The sequence below is a fragment of the Hemiscyllium ocellatum genome, chromosome 1 (genome assembly GCF_020745735.1).
Source record: "Hemiscyllium ocellatum isolate sHemOce1 chromosome 1, sHemOce1.pat.X.cur, whole genome shotgun sequence".
NCBI lineage: Eukaryota > Metazoa > Chordata > Chondrichthyes > Orectolobiformes > Hemiscylliidae > Hemiscyllium > Hemiscyllium ocellatum.
Window position 1 is genome coordinate 71,102,120 of NC_083401.1, and position 16,430 is coordinate 71,118,549.

A 16,430-nucleotide genomic window follows, 5' to 3' on the forward strand; every position below is an offset into this window, starting at 1 on the left:
TCTAATAACATCCTTCCTATAGCAAAGTGACCAAAACTGAGCACAATACTTCAAGTATGGCCTTACCAACATCCTATACAACTGCAACACAACTTCCCAACTTCTACACTCAGTGCCCTGACTGATGAAGGCCAGTGTGTCAAAAGCCTTCTTCACTGCCCTGTCTACCTGTGAATCCACTTTCAGAGAATCGTGCACCTGAACTCTAAGGTCCTTCTGTTCCACTACACTTCTTAAGGTACTTCAATTCACCATGAAAATCCTACCTTAATTTGACTTTCCAAAATGCCAGATCTCACAATTATCGATATTAAACTCCATTTGCCACTGCTTGTCCCACTTCCTGAGCTAATCAAGTTCCTGCCGCAATTTCTGATAACCTTCCTCACTGCCCACGATACCACCTATTTTCGTGTCATCAGCAAACTTATTAATCATGACTAATATATTCTCATCCAAATCACTGATATAGATAACAAACAACAAAGGACCCAGTACTGACCTCTGAGGCACTCCACTAGTCACAGGACTCCAGACCTCCTTCCATTATTACTCTCTACTTCCTACCGTCAAGCCAATTGTGTATCCAATTTGCCAACTCCCCTTGGATTCCATCCGATCTAACTTTCCAGAGCAGCCTACCATGTGGAATCTTATCAAAAGCCTTACTGAATAGACTACATCTACTGCCCGGCCGTCATTGGCCTTCCTGGTCACTTCATCAAAGAACTCCAACAAACTTATGAGGCATGATCTCCAATGCCTATATACCTTATCTGTCAGAATCTTCTCAAGTACCTTACCCACTACAGATGTTAAGCTTCTTTCATCTTTCAGTCCATTTTCTGACCTTAATTTTTCACATTAGTATTTTGTTCTTCTACCTTGATGCCATCTCTTGACACACATAGAAACATAGAAGATGGGAGAAGTAGTAGGATTTGGCACATTCACCCAGCTTGACATATCACTTCCGTAGATATGCAACTCATGAGAATGCCAGTCCATGATTCAGGGATAGACCTTCCCAATATTAGAGATCCCATTTCCCTTGTACTGGTGCCAATACCTTAGGAAGTAAAACATACTTCTCCTACTCCAGGTTTTAAACAACGCATTCACTTCTCTAACATTATTTATCTCATGCTAATTTCCACATGGTTCATGTAGTATTCCCGAAATATTTAACTTTGGTGTTCTTTAGTACAGCTTTATAACTTAGTGCCTAACTTTTCATACACCTTCAACATAATGTCTTTACAACTACCACTCTGCTGCTGGTACTGATGCGAACGATGACCACTGGATTCTTGTCCTGCTGCTGCAAGATCATCTCCAGCATGGAGCAGGTATCCTGAAACTCAGTGCTGGGGCTGGTAACATGGCTGTCTGAAATTACACTCTTTGCTGCAGAAACCAGAGTCAAACGCCCTCACTATAGTATCTCCTATTAGCAATTCATTTCTTCTTTAGCTGACCCTCTTGAATGGCTTTCTGGACCACAGTGTTATGACCAATCCCTGCAATACTCACACTCATTGTAACAAACTGAACTCAAAACTGTTGGACAATTGCAAAGGCAAAGGTTCTCGTGCAAATGCCAACCTTTCTGTCACTAGAAGACCCTGTCCGAAGAGGTGTGACTGCCTTCCTGAATGAAGTGTCCAAGTAACTTCCCCACTCGATTACCGCAGTGCCTGCAGCTTGGGGTCCAGCTCAACAACCCTAAGCTGAAGCTCTTGCAGCTGTATGCACTTACATACAGAAGGTGGACTTGAACCCAGATCTCCGGCATTGTGAGGCAGCAGTGCTAACCACTGCTTGGGGCAAATGGGACTAGCTTAATTTATGTTATCTGGTTGGCATGGACAAGTTGGACTGAAGGGTCACTTTTCATGCTTTACATCTCTATGATTCTATGATACTACTTACTGCAGACATGTTTGTCCTGGATCAAATAGGTATCCAGAAGATCCCACATTCTGCGATCACAGCATAGCTCCTGACCTGCCATCTTTAATAAGTATAATTAATCAATAATTGCTAATTTCTTTATTTATAATTAATACAGCCCACACATCCCACTGTTTAAAAAGAGAGGGAGAAAAAAGCATAGTAATGTTTTGGATTGATGATACTTGGCAGCGTGGATTAGAAGTTGGCTAAAGATAGGTAACAGCGGGTAGTTATAGATAGGCATTTCTCAGGTTGGACATGAGTTGAGAGTGGTGTTTCCAACAATCAGTGTCAGGTCCCTTGATTTGATCTGATTCATATAAACGATTTGGAGATAAGTGTTGAGGGTAGAGTCTCTAAATACGAAGCTAGCAAGAATAGTGAAATGTGAGGATGATGCTGAGTGATTTCAGAGGGACATTGACAAGTTGCCCAAATGCACCAGACAGATGAATTTCAACGCAGAGAAATGTGAGGTAATGCATTTTGGTAGAAGACACACAGAAAGCCAATACAGGAACAGAGAGATCTCGGAGTTCATGTGAATTGATATTAGCCTAATATCAATTGTTAGGAAAATGTTAGAGTCTGTCATAAAAGATGTGGTAATAGACCACTTGAAAAGTATTAATGAGATTAGTTGAAGCTGCATTGATTTTTGAAAGGCAAATCATGCTGAAAAAAATCTACTTTTTTTTTGAGGATGCCACAATAGAATAGATAAGAGAGGGCCAGTAGATATGATATATTTGGATTTTCAGAAGGTTTTTAATAAAGTCCTTATAAGAGGATGGACACAATTAAACACATGGGTTTGGGTGTAATACAAACATAGGAACCCTACAGCATGGAAAGAGGCCGTTTGGCCCATCAGGTCCAAACCAACTCTCCAAAGAGCTTCCAGACCCATAACCTTACATATACCATGGCTATTTCACCTAACCTACACATCTCTGGACACTAAAGGGCAATCACAGCATGCATTAAGAATTAATCAATTGATAGGAAACAGAGATTGTGAATAAATGGATTGTTTTCCAAGTGGCAGGTAGTGACTACTAGGGTACCACAAGGTGATGTTCTTGGGCCCCAATAATTTACGATACATATAAATGACATGAACATGGGAACTGAAAATGTGTTGCTGGAAAAGCGCAGCAGGTCAGGCAGCATCCAAGGAGCAGGAGAATCGACGTTTCGGGCATGAGCCCTTCTTCGATAAATAGGAATAGAAGTTCAACATACCACCCATGATTCAATTTAACATTCTGTGTTGCTGCTGTTACAGAAACCACTCAATTTTATTTTTTTTAAATCGAATCACATACAAGTGTACCCTTCACTCACCTCTTCAATCAGCATTCTATTTATTACAGGAGTCATAGTCATAGAGTCATAGAGATGTACAGCATGGAAACAGACCCCACGGTTCAACACGTCCATGCCGACCAGATATCCCAACCCAATCTAATCCAATCTGCCAGCACCTGTCCCATATCCCTCCAAACCCTTCCTATTCATATAACCATCCAAATGCCTCTTAAATGTTGCAATTGTACCAGCCTCCACCACTTCCTCTGGCATCTCATTCCATACTCGTACCACCCTCTGCCCTTTAGGTCTCTTTTATATCTTTCCCCTCTCACCCTAAACCTATGCCCTCTAGTTCTGGACTCCTCAACTCCAGGAAAATATTTTGCCTATTTACCCTATCCATGCCCCTCATAATTGTGTAGACCTTTATAAAGGTTACCCCTCAGCCTCCGACATTCCAGGGAAAACAGCCCCAGCCTGTTCAGCTCTCCCTATAGCTCAAATCCTCCAACCCTGGCAACATCCTTGTAAATGTTTTCTGAACCTTTTCAAGCTTCACAACATCTTTCCGATAGGAAGGAATTGCAAGCAATATTCTAACAGTGGCCTAACCAATGTCCTGTACAGCTGCAACATGACCTCCCAACTCCTGTACTCAATACTCTGACCAATAAAGGAAAGCATACCAAACGCCTTCTTCACTATCCTATGCACCTGCGACTCCATTTTCAAGGAGTTATGAACCTGCACTCCAAGGTCTCTTTGTTCAGCAACACTCCTTAGGACCTTACCATTAAGTGTATAAATCCTGCTAAGATTTGCTTTCCCAAAATGTAGCACCTCACATTTATCTGAATTAAACTCCATCTGCCACTTCTCAACCCATTGGCCCATCTGGTCCAGATCCTGTTGTAATCTGAGGTAACCCTCTTCTCTGCCCACAACATCTCCAATTTTGGTGTCATCTGCAAACTTACTAACTATACTTCTTTTGCTCGCATCCAAATCATTTATGTAAATGACAAAAAGTAGAGGGCCCAGCACCGATCCTTGTGGCACTCCACTGGTCACAGAAACTTCGCTTAAACCAACACTTTCTTTTACACAAATAATCCAACTTGAATCAAATTCCCAGATACACACATCCAACATCGGCCTCACTCACAGCCAAAGTCTGGTTTATACTGAATATGTTCCTTATCAATCATGAGATTCAAAATTCAGTTTCTGAAACAGGTCTGTGAGGAGTCACTCTCTAATTTAGCTTTCTTCGAAGTCTGTTCTGACCCTTAATCAGGGCCTTATTTAGGCAAAGTATTTCATATGATTGATGGATAACTGCACTGCAATAATTAGTAACTGCCCTTTCAACCAGGCTACTTCAACTTACTGCTAGTTTTAGGTCACAAACGAGCTTTTAATCTAAAATTTCACTTGCAAAAGATTTATCCATTGAATTCTCACTATGGACCAAATTCCCAGATATAATCACTTGGCCACTGTCTTCTTCACACCAAATGTGCTTCTTAGAACCCCACCTCCCAGCAAAATTCTTTATTGAGGGAGTGCAGCGTAGATTCACGAGGTAAATTCCTGGAATGGCGAGATTACCTTACACTGAAAGACTGAAGTGACTGGGCTTGTCTACCCTTGAGTTTAGAAGACTGAGAGGGGATCTGATTGAGACATATAAGATTATGAAAGGTTTGGACACTCTGGCAGCAGGAAACATGTTTCCGCTGATGGGTGAGTGCCGAACCAGAGGACACAGCTTAAAAATACGGGGTAGATCATTTAGGACAGAGATGAGAAGAAACTTCTTCACCCAGACAGTGGTGGCTGTGTGGAATGCTCTGCCCCAGAGGGCAGTGGAGGCCCAGTCTCTGGATTCATTTAAGAAAGAGTTGGATAGAGCTGTCAAAGATAGTGGAATCAAGGGTTATGGAAATAAGGCAGGAACAGAATACTAATTAGGAATGATCAGCCATGATCATATTGAATGGTGGTGTCGGCTCGAAGGGCTGAATGGCCTACTCCTGCACCTATTGTCTATTGTCTATAAGTCATGCATCATCCTAACTTGGAACTAGGCAAAAGTGAGGGCCTGCTCCTAGGATGCTGCCTGACCTGCTGTGCTTTTCCAGCACCACTCTAATCTAACCTGGAACTACCATTCCATTTATTTCATTAGATTAGGTTTCCTGCAGTATGGAAACAGGAACTTTCACCCAACAAGTCCACACTGACCCTCTGAAGACCGTTCCCCTACATTATACTTACCCCTGGCTGAGTCAAAATTCTGCAATGCCCTTCCTAACATCATTGTGAATCTAGTTTCAGTACAAGGACAGTAGCAGTTCAAGAAGGCAGCTCACCTAACTTATCTACAGCAACCAGGCAATAAATGCTGGTCTGACCAGTGACATCTATGCCCCATGATTGCAGTGAAAAAAAAGCCTGCCTGGTCTGAAAATTAAGACTGAACTCTTCTTGCTGCATTTTCAAGCAAATGGTCCAACTATCAGCATCCTCTTCTCGTACAGTAAAAAATTTGTCCCTTTTTTCAATTTTTTTTTAATCACGGTTCTGACAGTGGAAGGCAAATAGTTTCCACTTCCTGTCTCCTTCTAGCTATGTTAAATTTCTGTTCTGTTCTATCAAGAAATTATGAATAAAAATACTTACATTAAACAAATAGAATTCCAAGATCTAATAAAGCTACATGAATACAAGATAAATGGAAGGAACATCTCTGATCATGGATTATTAGGTGTCATAATAGATTTCTACACAAGATATAGTCATTTGGATAATTTTTCTCCCAAAATCACTTTAGTTTTACAGGCCAAACAATTCACTTTGATAATGTTTGACTTTTAATATTTTGTTCCTTTTATGTTCAGTAAAGGTTCATTACAAGCAAAGACAGCAAATAAAAATTAGCATATTCACTACGTTGCCTTTCTACAAGAATGTTACATTCAATGTTTCTTTCAATAGCACCATTATCCAAACATTCGCTGTTTTGCCACATGGTGTTAATGAACATGAGAACTACACTGAAATTGTGCAGCATTATCATATCTTAATATAGATATATACAAAGATGAATTATTAGAGGTCATGGTGTCACCACCAAGAATTCAGAATATCTATATATAATATGTCTTTTATATTTTACATTATCATAATCCTAGTCAATCTTACTCAATTTCTACATAAACATTGATTTATATATTAATTTGTGCCATCTGTAATGAGCATAAACCGGATTTTGTGGCTATTACATCAGTTCGTATGGCTTTCTGGATTTCTGATCATTTTCTCTGAATATATGAAGATGCAAATTAAAAAAAAACATTTTAACTTTCCTTTGCATATCTACATAGATGAAATAACCACACTTCAGGCACACAATAGTGTAAGAATATCCTTTGCAATGATAATCCTTATGAAATAAATACAAAGGAAAGCAGAAAATGTTAAAAGGACCCAGACACAAAAAGGAACCTCACAAACACAGTTTTCTACTGAAATAATCCTTTTCCTTTATTTGTTCCATCTAATTTCTATAGTAATAATCATTACTTTGGAATTCAAAAATATGTAGCCATTTGTGCTGCATATAATAAACATACTTTGATGTTAAAGATAACAGGAGATGTTAAAGCCATATTCTCTCTTGCATCAAAGTGATTGAATTAATCAAAATGATTTCAGCCTGTTGCTCCATGATTTCAACATAATTATACACAAATTAAATGGCGAAAAACTATTGGAATAATATTGTAGCTGTGTTGAAAGCGATGAACATGCCCATGATGTTTCACCTGATCAGACATTCAGAACCATTGAAATTTTGACACAAAATCAAATCAGACTGACAGAAAGTAGGGCTTTCCATCAACTTTCAATTAGTGTTAAGACCATAGATCTCATGTTTTTAAAAAAAGTTTCAAAGTTATGTTTATAGAAACAAAAAGTAGAAATAATTTACAAGCAATGTTCACGTATTAAGGAGTTTAAAAATACCAATTAAATTATTAGAGAGTATGGCTTTAAATTTATCTTTAAAGATGGATTGTGACATCTTACAAGAAAAAATGGTGTTTTCTAAAATCAACACATATGAACTACAAATTTTAAGCAAACGAGATGCTGATAATAAATACAGTAAAACTAAAGAAACAAAATAAAGGAAAAAGATCTGTTTAACCTGATTTGTAGGTGTTCTCTAATCAACAAAACTACTACTTTAATAAAATAAGACATTGCAATAGTAAAATTGCACAGCACAGTATTCACAGACATCAACTGATGCCATGCCTATGATAGTATTGTTTTTAAATTGTCTTCCTGATCTACAAATAATTCATTTTATCAATGCTTCATGGGGAATGATGATACTATGAAAGAAAACAAGAGCATGAATGAAAACTTCCTAGTTACCACAACAAGCAAATTTGTATTTATTCTAACATTGAAGATATGGATGCATTCATTCATTTGTCCATTTGCATGTCATAAATGTTCTTTAGCGGAATCCATTAAAATGAAGCATACATTTAACATTAAAGCTGAAACAAGGAATGTCTTGTCCATTTTAGAAGAAATGTCAGATTTTTTTTTAAAATTGGTCCTTAGTCCATCTATGAACATGCAGAAATATCACCCAGAATAATACTGGAACATAATTTACAGAATTATCTATTGAAAGTTCATTACAAAATATATTTGATATTCCATGCTTTGTTGATAAAGAACACAGTATCTTGATGAGTAGTCCTCAAGCAAGAAACACTGAATGGTGTAGGTGATGCTATATGGAGCAGCATTGATATACTTTTAAAAACTCAATCCTAAACTGGATATGCATTGTTGTGCGCTCAAATAGATTTTGTTTCAACAATAATATTGATCCAGTTGATGAGTTATTATTACATTGCTCTTATTTTACAAGTATTTATAAAACAATTCAACATGTCCAAAATCCATGGAGAAGGAAGACTGGTGATGTACTAATTAGAACTCTGAAAATTTTGACTTATAATTTTTTATTCTGTCATATTTTACATTCGTTGAGCTGTGCATGTAATTGAGGACAGCAGTGTCCAATCTGTCAGAAGGTGATAAGACTATCCTCATGAACAATGAGGTTACCTTGTAATTAACATTGGTGAAGAATCTCAGTAATTCACGAAAACAAGTCGGCACTGAACAAAACCTTTAGGGTCATAAATTAGAGGGAAATCGTGGTCTTCCTTGATTAGTATCTGTATTTAAGACTGTAGATGTTTCCCTCTTTTGGGCTGGTGAGGCTACTTGTGGCCCTCGAGGTGGTGGTAGAGCTCCTGAGGACATATGCCGGAAGAGGGCCACTCTTTGAGGAACAGTGCTTCGGACTCCACCTTGAGGTACTGTACCCTGTGTACTGGAGACAGGTACAGCTGCTAGTGATTCTCCTGAAGATGGATGTGGTTTGACAATTAATGGTGTCACCTCATGAGGCAGAGAGGGCTGCGATGCTGAGAGGGGTCTTGCTTCTCTGCTCAGGCTGATTGGTTGCAAACCCTGTGTGCTTTTGTTGGAATCACGCCGTTGAGTTGGGGTCTGTACCTGCTGTTGCTGCATCAAGGATATCTGTGACACATTTGGTGAACCATATTGGAAAGTTCGACCTGCCAATGGACTCTGAATGGAAGGACTAGAAACTACAGCATTAAAGGAACTCGGTGATGGCACCACTGCCTGTGGACTGGGTGTGGGTGAACTCTGGTTGGCGGCAGAGTGAACCAGCTGGGGCGCTCTAATGTACGACTGAGAAGATGGTGAACTGGTATTCAAATTTGGTGAAGAAGTCTGCTGAAAATCTAACTGAGCTATATTTGGTGGTTGAGACTGGAAAGAAGCTCTGATGACTGAGTTGACAGAGAATGGAGGAAATATCCCAAATGATGTATTAAGGGGTGTTTCCGTCAATTGCACCATCTCTCGGTCTTGTTTTACCATCTTTTTGAGAAGTTCAGTCTCTTGGTTATCAAAAACACCAGTATTCAGATCTCTTTGGACCTTATGTAGAAGGAGTGAGTTTTTCTTTCCTACAAAACAAAACAAGAAATAAATGCTGGCACATTGCAATGTTGTAGATAGATCATTGTCCATGCATAATGGTAATTTTGATAAAATAACAGAAGATAACCCTTTAACAACGACATAAAGACATATAAGGGTTATCCACCTATCTTTGCAGATGAACCCTCCTTTATCTGCATGTATTCCTGGATGTAGTTCATTCTGGAAAAGTAAAGATGGAACCTTTTACTGACAACTTAAAAATGGTATATTACACAAATAATCACTTTTTTATGGTTATTGTGTCACAACATCCCATACAATAATAATGCCTTTTGGACTGAGTAGAAATCCGTAATAGGCAATTTTAATTGAAGAAGGGAATATTTCAACACCACAACCTTTAAAAAAAGTCGATATTTGTATATTATATAGAAAATAATGGAGGAACTGCATGATAAAGGTACATGCAGTTAGTTCCAAAACAATCCATCTCAACCATTTGTTATTTTTTAACAGCATTCTAGATAGTTTTAATGAACTGTGACATATGAACTAAGGAGTAGTAAATAAGATGAAAGTATTGTCATAAACAATTGAACACACAGCTTGATGTCTGTAATTAAAACAATTGATTAATTATATAGAAGATTGAAAATCACAGCTTAATGTGGTGCACGTTTTGATGTTAAAATATGGACATTTTGGGGAAAAAAAAATCAAAAACAATATCTGATCAATTCTCTTTTGCTATTTCAGGTCAGCTATGGAGGTAATTTTAAGAAATTGTGCTTCTGACAGGCACACTGCATTTAGAATCCACATTTGTAAACTAATCCATTTATTCTCCTTGGCATATTTGCAGGATATATTTCCTCAGTCATGCAACTTAATTATATGTTCTCATGACAGGTTTACGTGCTTTGAGTTAAACTGAGGTAAAGCAGTGCTACAAATCAACAGCGAAAAGCTATAGCAGGAAGCAATGGGCAAGCAAGAGACAAAGCACGAGGGAAAACAATGATAGAGACCAACATGCAAAAGTGGAAGGCCTAAGTGAATTTGAGGCTGGAGACCAGTGGGTATGTGAGGGTAAAAAAGTGAAATAATAAACAAAAATAAGAAGGATTGATGAGTGAGTACAACATTTAAAAGGCATGAGCCTGGGAGATGGTGCAGTGGCAGATGGTAGAATTTGAATTCAATAAAAAAAATCTGGAATTAGACATTGAATGATGACCATGAGTCCATTGTCAATTGCGGGGAAAACACATCAGTTCACTAATGTCCTTCAGGGAAGGTAACTGCTGTATTTACCTGGTCTGGCCTACATGTGACTACAGACCCACAACGTTATGATTTACTCTTAACTGCCTGATGGGCAACTTGGGATGGACAATCCCTAATCCCAGCAATGCCCTCATTCTATGAATGAATTTTAAAAATTTAAATATTGCACCAAACTGGTGAATATTTTTCATTGGTTCTTAGATTTCTTTTATGAGATTTAGCTAATCTCACAAGTAATAAAATAGCGGACACCACAGTTACACAGGGTACATATTCTGTTCCATGTGGATCTCAAGGCCACTTCTCAGGATCAGGACAACTACATGTGCAAGCAGTGTCAACAGCTGGAGGAACATGGATTCTAGTCACCTTACAGCATCAAAGTGTGCAGATAAAAAAGGGAATGAATATCTTTCAGGCCCTTAAGGAAGCATATAATCCAAGAATCTCCTGAGCTCAACACACTTTCCAACTAATGTTCAATGTGAAATAACGATGAGAGTGGCAGTTCCTCGACAGCCAAAACCAAGATCACAGTATCACAGCTAGCTCAGGGAGGGAAGGAGAGAGGAAAATTGGGAAAGCACTAATGAGAAGGAATTCTATGATTAGGGACAGATTTGGATTTCTGGGTCACAAATGTCAATCCAGGATGGGAGGCTGCCTTCCTGGTGCCAGAATCAAGGATGTTGCTAAGCAGCTGCAGAGAACCCTGAACTGGTTGGATAAACCAGAGATCTTGGTCCATATCAGTACCATTCACATGGGTGGAAAGAGTGATGAGCATCCACAAACGGTTGTTGTAAAAGCGGGAAGGAGACAAGCAAACATGACCTCAATGGTCAAAGTACTAAAGAACTGCGGATGATGAAAATCAGAAACAAAATCAGAAATTGCTGGAAAATCTCAGCAGGTCTGGCAGCATTTGCAGAGAGAAATCAGAATTAATGTATCCGGTCAACTGAACCTTCTTCAGAGCTGATGGTAACTGGGAAAAGGGTTGCATAAATGCTCGAGATGGGGTGGGGGGGGAATGGGGAGGAATAAGCAATAAGTGGAGATGGAGCCCAGGGAGACAGAAAACAGCTGAATAGACAAAAAAATGGACAAAGGTCAGCCCGGGAGAATCAGTAGCTGGTAATGGGGATCATGAGTGGATGACACCGAGTTGTGTATGGAAGCAGCCCATGTGACGACAAGACCCAGTGTGTGAGGGTTGGGGTAAGGACATAGGAGAAGGTGCTCAGGCACCAAAATTATTGAACTCAATATTGAGTCCTGAAAGTTGCAGAGTTTCCAAAGGAAAAATGAGGACCTGTTCCTCTAGTTTGCACTGAGCTTCGCTGGAGCACTGTAGCTTTGCAGAACACCGATGTTCTGCCTGCAAAACTGAACCCAAGCTTCCAGTTACCTACCACTTTTATATTGAGCTGAAAATGTGTTGCTGGAAAAGCGCAGCAGGTCAGGCAGCATCCAAGGAACAGGAGATTCGATGTTCGGGCATAAGCCCTTCTTCAGGAATGAGCTTCTTCAAGGAAGGCATCCTTGCAAGAGGATTCGCAGTAGGTTAAAATCTTCGAGGTGAAAGTGAGGGCTGCAGATGCTGGCGATCAGAGCTGAAAATGTGTTGCTGGAAAAGCGCAGCAGGTCAAGCAGCATCCAAGGAACAGGAGATTCGACGTTTCGGGCATAAGCCCTTCTTCAGGAAGGGCCTGAAAGGTCGAATCTCCTGTTCCTTGGATGCTGCCTGACCTGCTGCGCTTTTCCAGCAACACATTTTCAGCTCTGATCTCAGCATCTGCAGACCTCACTTTCTCCTACCACTTTCATATTGCCTATACCGAGGATGGCAGGACTATGAGGAGAAATTCAGCTTGTATTCACTAGACTTGAAAAGGATGAGAAGGTATCTGATTGAAGCTTATAAAATTGCAAGAGGGCTGTACAAACTAGATGCAGTGAGGATTTTTTTTGCCTGGCTGGGGAGTTTAGAACCATGAGACACAGTCTCAGGATATGGGATAGACCTTTTTGGAATGGGTTGAGGAAAATATTTTCACTCAATGGGTAGTGAACCTGTAGACGTTTGGACCATGAAAGCTGTGGAGGCCACGTCACCGAATATATTGAAGAAAGAGATGGATGATAACTTTTAGATTTTAAAGGCATAAAGTGATATGGGGAGAAAGTGGGAATACAGCATTGAGAGAGAGAGAGGATGAGCCATGATCATATGAAATGAGGTTCAAATATATGAATGGCCTACTCCTGCTCCATACTTTCAAGCATGAGATAAATGGTATGGCTTTTTCAAGCATAGTATGATCAAATTGATTTTCCAGTATTCCTTGCATACAGTAATTGAGCAAAAATTCTTCTCAGATCAGATCTGCTGATTTTGAGAGCTGATCTATGTTTAGATTAGACTTACAGTGTGGAAACAGGCCCTTCGGCCCTACAAGTCCACACCGACCCGCCGAAGCGAAACCCACCCATACCCCTACATTTACCCCTTACCTAACACTACGGGCAATTTAGCATGGCCAATTCACCTGACCCGCACATCTTTGAACTGTGGGAGGAAACCGGAGCACCCGGAGGAAACCCACGCAGACACGGGGAGAACGTGCAAACTCCACACAGTCAGTCGCCTGAGTCGGGAATTGAACCTGGGTCTCAGGTGCTGTGAGGCAGCAGTGCTAACCGCTGTGCCACCGTGCCGCCCACTTGCCACCGTGCCGCCCACGATTATTTAATGGCAAAATGAAATTGGTAGAAATCAATAGACAAATGCAGCCAAACAAATAGACTTGGAATAAAGTGACGATAGGATGATGATTAATAATCTAAACTCTAAAGAATTTTAGATACTTTTGGAGAATTAATGAATGTCCCTAATACAACTTTGTACAGAATTGTTTTACTAATGGTTCAGAAATTGAAACCCTCTCCATGTGCCCCCATTATGACATTACTCCTTTAACACAAAAACCTAATTTCAGAAAGAACAGGGTCAATACATGATGTTGTGGTTGTAACAACACTGTACTGATCAGACTGAGATCAGTGGGTAGCATAAAAAGATTGTGAATTACACATTGCAGCTGTCATTAGGGGAGAGGCCATTTTGGATTTAGTCTTGGCAATGAGCCAGGATTTCGTAGTGGAGAACATTTTGGTGACAGTGATTACAACTGCCTCACGTTTACCATAGCCTTGGAGAGGGAAAGGAGCAGTTACCAAGGGAAGATATTTAATTGGGAAAAGGAAGTTATGATGCTATCAGACAGGAGTTGGAAAGTACAGACTGGGAGCAATTGTTCCACAGAAAGGGCACAGCAGACATGTGAAGACTGTTTAAGGAGCAGCTGTTGCGAGTGATGCATGAATTTGTTCCTCTGAGAAAGGTAAGAAGGGGTAAGATTAAGAAATCTTGGATGATGAGAACAGAGGAGCTTCTCGTCAAAAGGAAGAAGGCAGCTTACATGAGGTGGAGGAAGCAAGGATCTTATACAGCTTTAGAGGATTACAGGCTTGCTAGAAAGGAGCTCAGAAATGGACTGAAGAGAGCCAGGAGGGGACACAAAAAAGGCTTGGCAAGAAGGATTAGTCAGAATTCAAAGGCATTTTACTCAGATGTGAGGAATAAGAGAATGATCAGGGAGAAGGTAGGGCCAATCAGGGATAGCGTAGTGAATTTGTGTGTGGAATCTGAGCAGATAGGGGAAGCCCTAAATGAGTTTTTTGCTTCAGTTTTCATTAAGAAAGGGACCTTGTTGTGAATGAGAAATTTGAGGAGCTGGGATACAGGCCTGAACAGGTAAAGATAGATGAAGTTGATATGCTGGAAATTTTGATAAACATTAAGATTAATAAGTCCCCAGGGCCAGACCAGATTTATCCTAAGCTGCTCCGGGAAGTGAGGAAGGAGGTTGTTAAGCCACTGGCGAGGATCTTTGCCTCCTCACTCTCCATGGGAGTTGTACCGGAGCATTGGAAGGAGGCGAATGTTGTTCATCTTTTCAAGAAGGATAATAGGGAAATCCCTGGTAATTACAGACAGGTTGGTCTTACGTCTGTGGTCAGCAAAGTTTTGGAAAGAATTCTGAGAGATAGGATTTATGACTATTTGGAAAAGCATAGTGTGATTAAAGGCAGTCAGCATGGCTTTGTGAGGGGCAGGTCATGCCTTACAAATCTTATTGAGTTCTTTAAGGTGATGAGACAGGTTGACGAAGGTCGAGCATTGGATGTGGTGTTCATGGACTTTAGCAAGGCATTTGATAAGGTTCCCCATGTTAGGCTCATTCATAAAATTAGGAGGTATGGGATACAGGGAGATTTGGCTATTTGGTTTCAGAATCGGTTGGCTGACAGAAGGCAGACAGTGGTTGTATATGAATGCTGAATATAGGATTAAAGACAGGATTCTTGGTAGTATTGAGGAAGAGAGGGATCTTGGTATTCAAGTACATTGATCCCTCAAAGTTGCCACTTAAGTGGATAGTGTTGTTAAGAAACCATATGGTGTTTTGGCTTTCATTAACAGGGGGATCAAGTTTTAGAACTGCGAGGTTTTGCTGCAGCTCTACAAGTCCCTAGTGAGACCACACTTGGAATATTGTGTCCAGTTCTGGTTGCCCTACTATAAGAAAGATACAGAGGCTTTGGAGAGGGTGCAAAGAAGGTTTACCAGGATGCTGTCTGGACTGGAGGGCTTGCCTTATGAAGAAAGGTTGACTAAGCTTGGACTTTTCTCTCAGGAGAGAAGGAGGAAGGGAGGAGATCTGATCGAGGTATACAAGGTAATGAGAAGCGCGGATAGAGTCAATAGCCAGAGACTTTTCCCCAGGGCAGGATTGACTGGCACGAGGGGTCATAGTTTTAAGATATTAGGATAAAAGTACAGAGGAAGGTTCTTTACGCAGAGAGTGGTGAATGCATGGAATGCATTGCCAGTAGTGGTGGTGGAAGCAGAGTCATTAGGGACATTTAAGCGACTGCTGGCCATGCACATGGATAGCACTGAATTGAGGGGTGCGTAGGTTACAGTATTTTATTTTACATTAGAATTAATCCTCAGCACAACATCATGGGCCAAAGAGCCTGTTCTGTGCTGTACTTTTCTATGTTCTATGTTCTATTAGATGCAGCATAATTATAATGATAATTCTTCTTTTATTTTTAAGCTTTGTATATTAGCAGAGTCATCCTAGTCCATGGTGGTTGAAGAGGCAAATACAGAATACCAAGAGATGTGTGAATGTTGCTAATCTGAAACAGAAACAGAAATTCCAAACAAAACACAGCAGTTCAGTCAGCATCTGAAAGAGAAAGATAAATTAAAGGTTTTTGGATATGGCCCTTTGCAAAGGCATGTAGATAATTAGACAGTATTGCTGCATGGTTTTCAGATTTAGTTACTAAACATATCAAATTCTTCAAACGATACAAATGCAGGTTTGAAATTTACAAATTTGTTAAACAGCAACATCAATAAATCATTTAACTTTTCATTATATTTGAAATCTGTGAATATTTCCATGAAAATATCTGGCAGTTTTGACATTATAGCTACTCCAGGAAGATATCTACAAACACATTAAAAATGGTATTCATACAATAGGAGATTACCATCAATTTGATTTAATATTGGTTTGGCTGGTTTACACAACTGTAAAAGTCCATGTGATTTAGGTGCTTGGTGTTAGCCCAATGAGACAGGTATATTCACAAATTTACAATTTGATCATGTAGTTTCATGATGAGATGATCAGAATACTTCACATTCCCCATGA

At 39.9% G+C, this 16,430-nt stretch overlaps 1 protein-coding gene across 1 annotated transcript in view; it reads right to left on the minus strand.

The window, feature by feature from the left end:
- Window positions 1-8,385: 8,385 nt before the first annotated feature.
- Window positions 8,386-16,430, minus strand: part of LOC132818799 (potassium/sodium hyperpolarization-activated cyclic nucleotide-gated channel 1-like) — a 270,979-nt gene continuing 262,934 nt past the window's right edge. Inside the window, exon 8 of the mRNA XM_060829894.1 lies at window positions 8,386-9,368. Coding sequence (XP_060685877.1) covers window positions 8,503-9,368 — 866 coding nt within the window. The 3' untranslated portion in view covers window positions 8,386-8,502. The remainder of the gene's footprint in view (window positions 9,369-16,430) is intronic.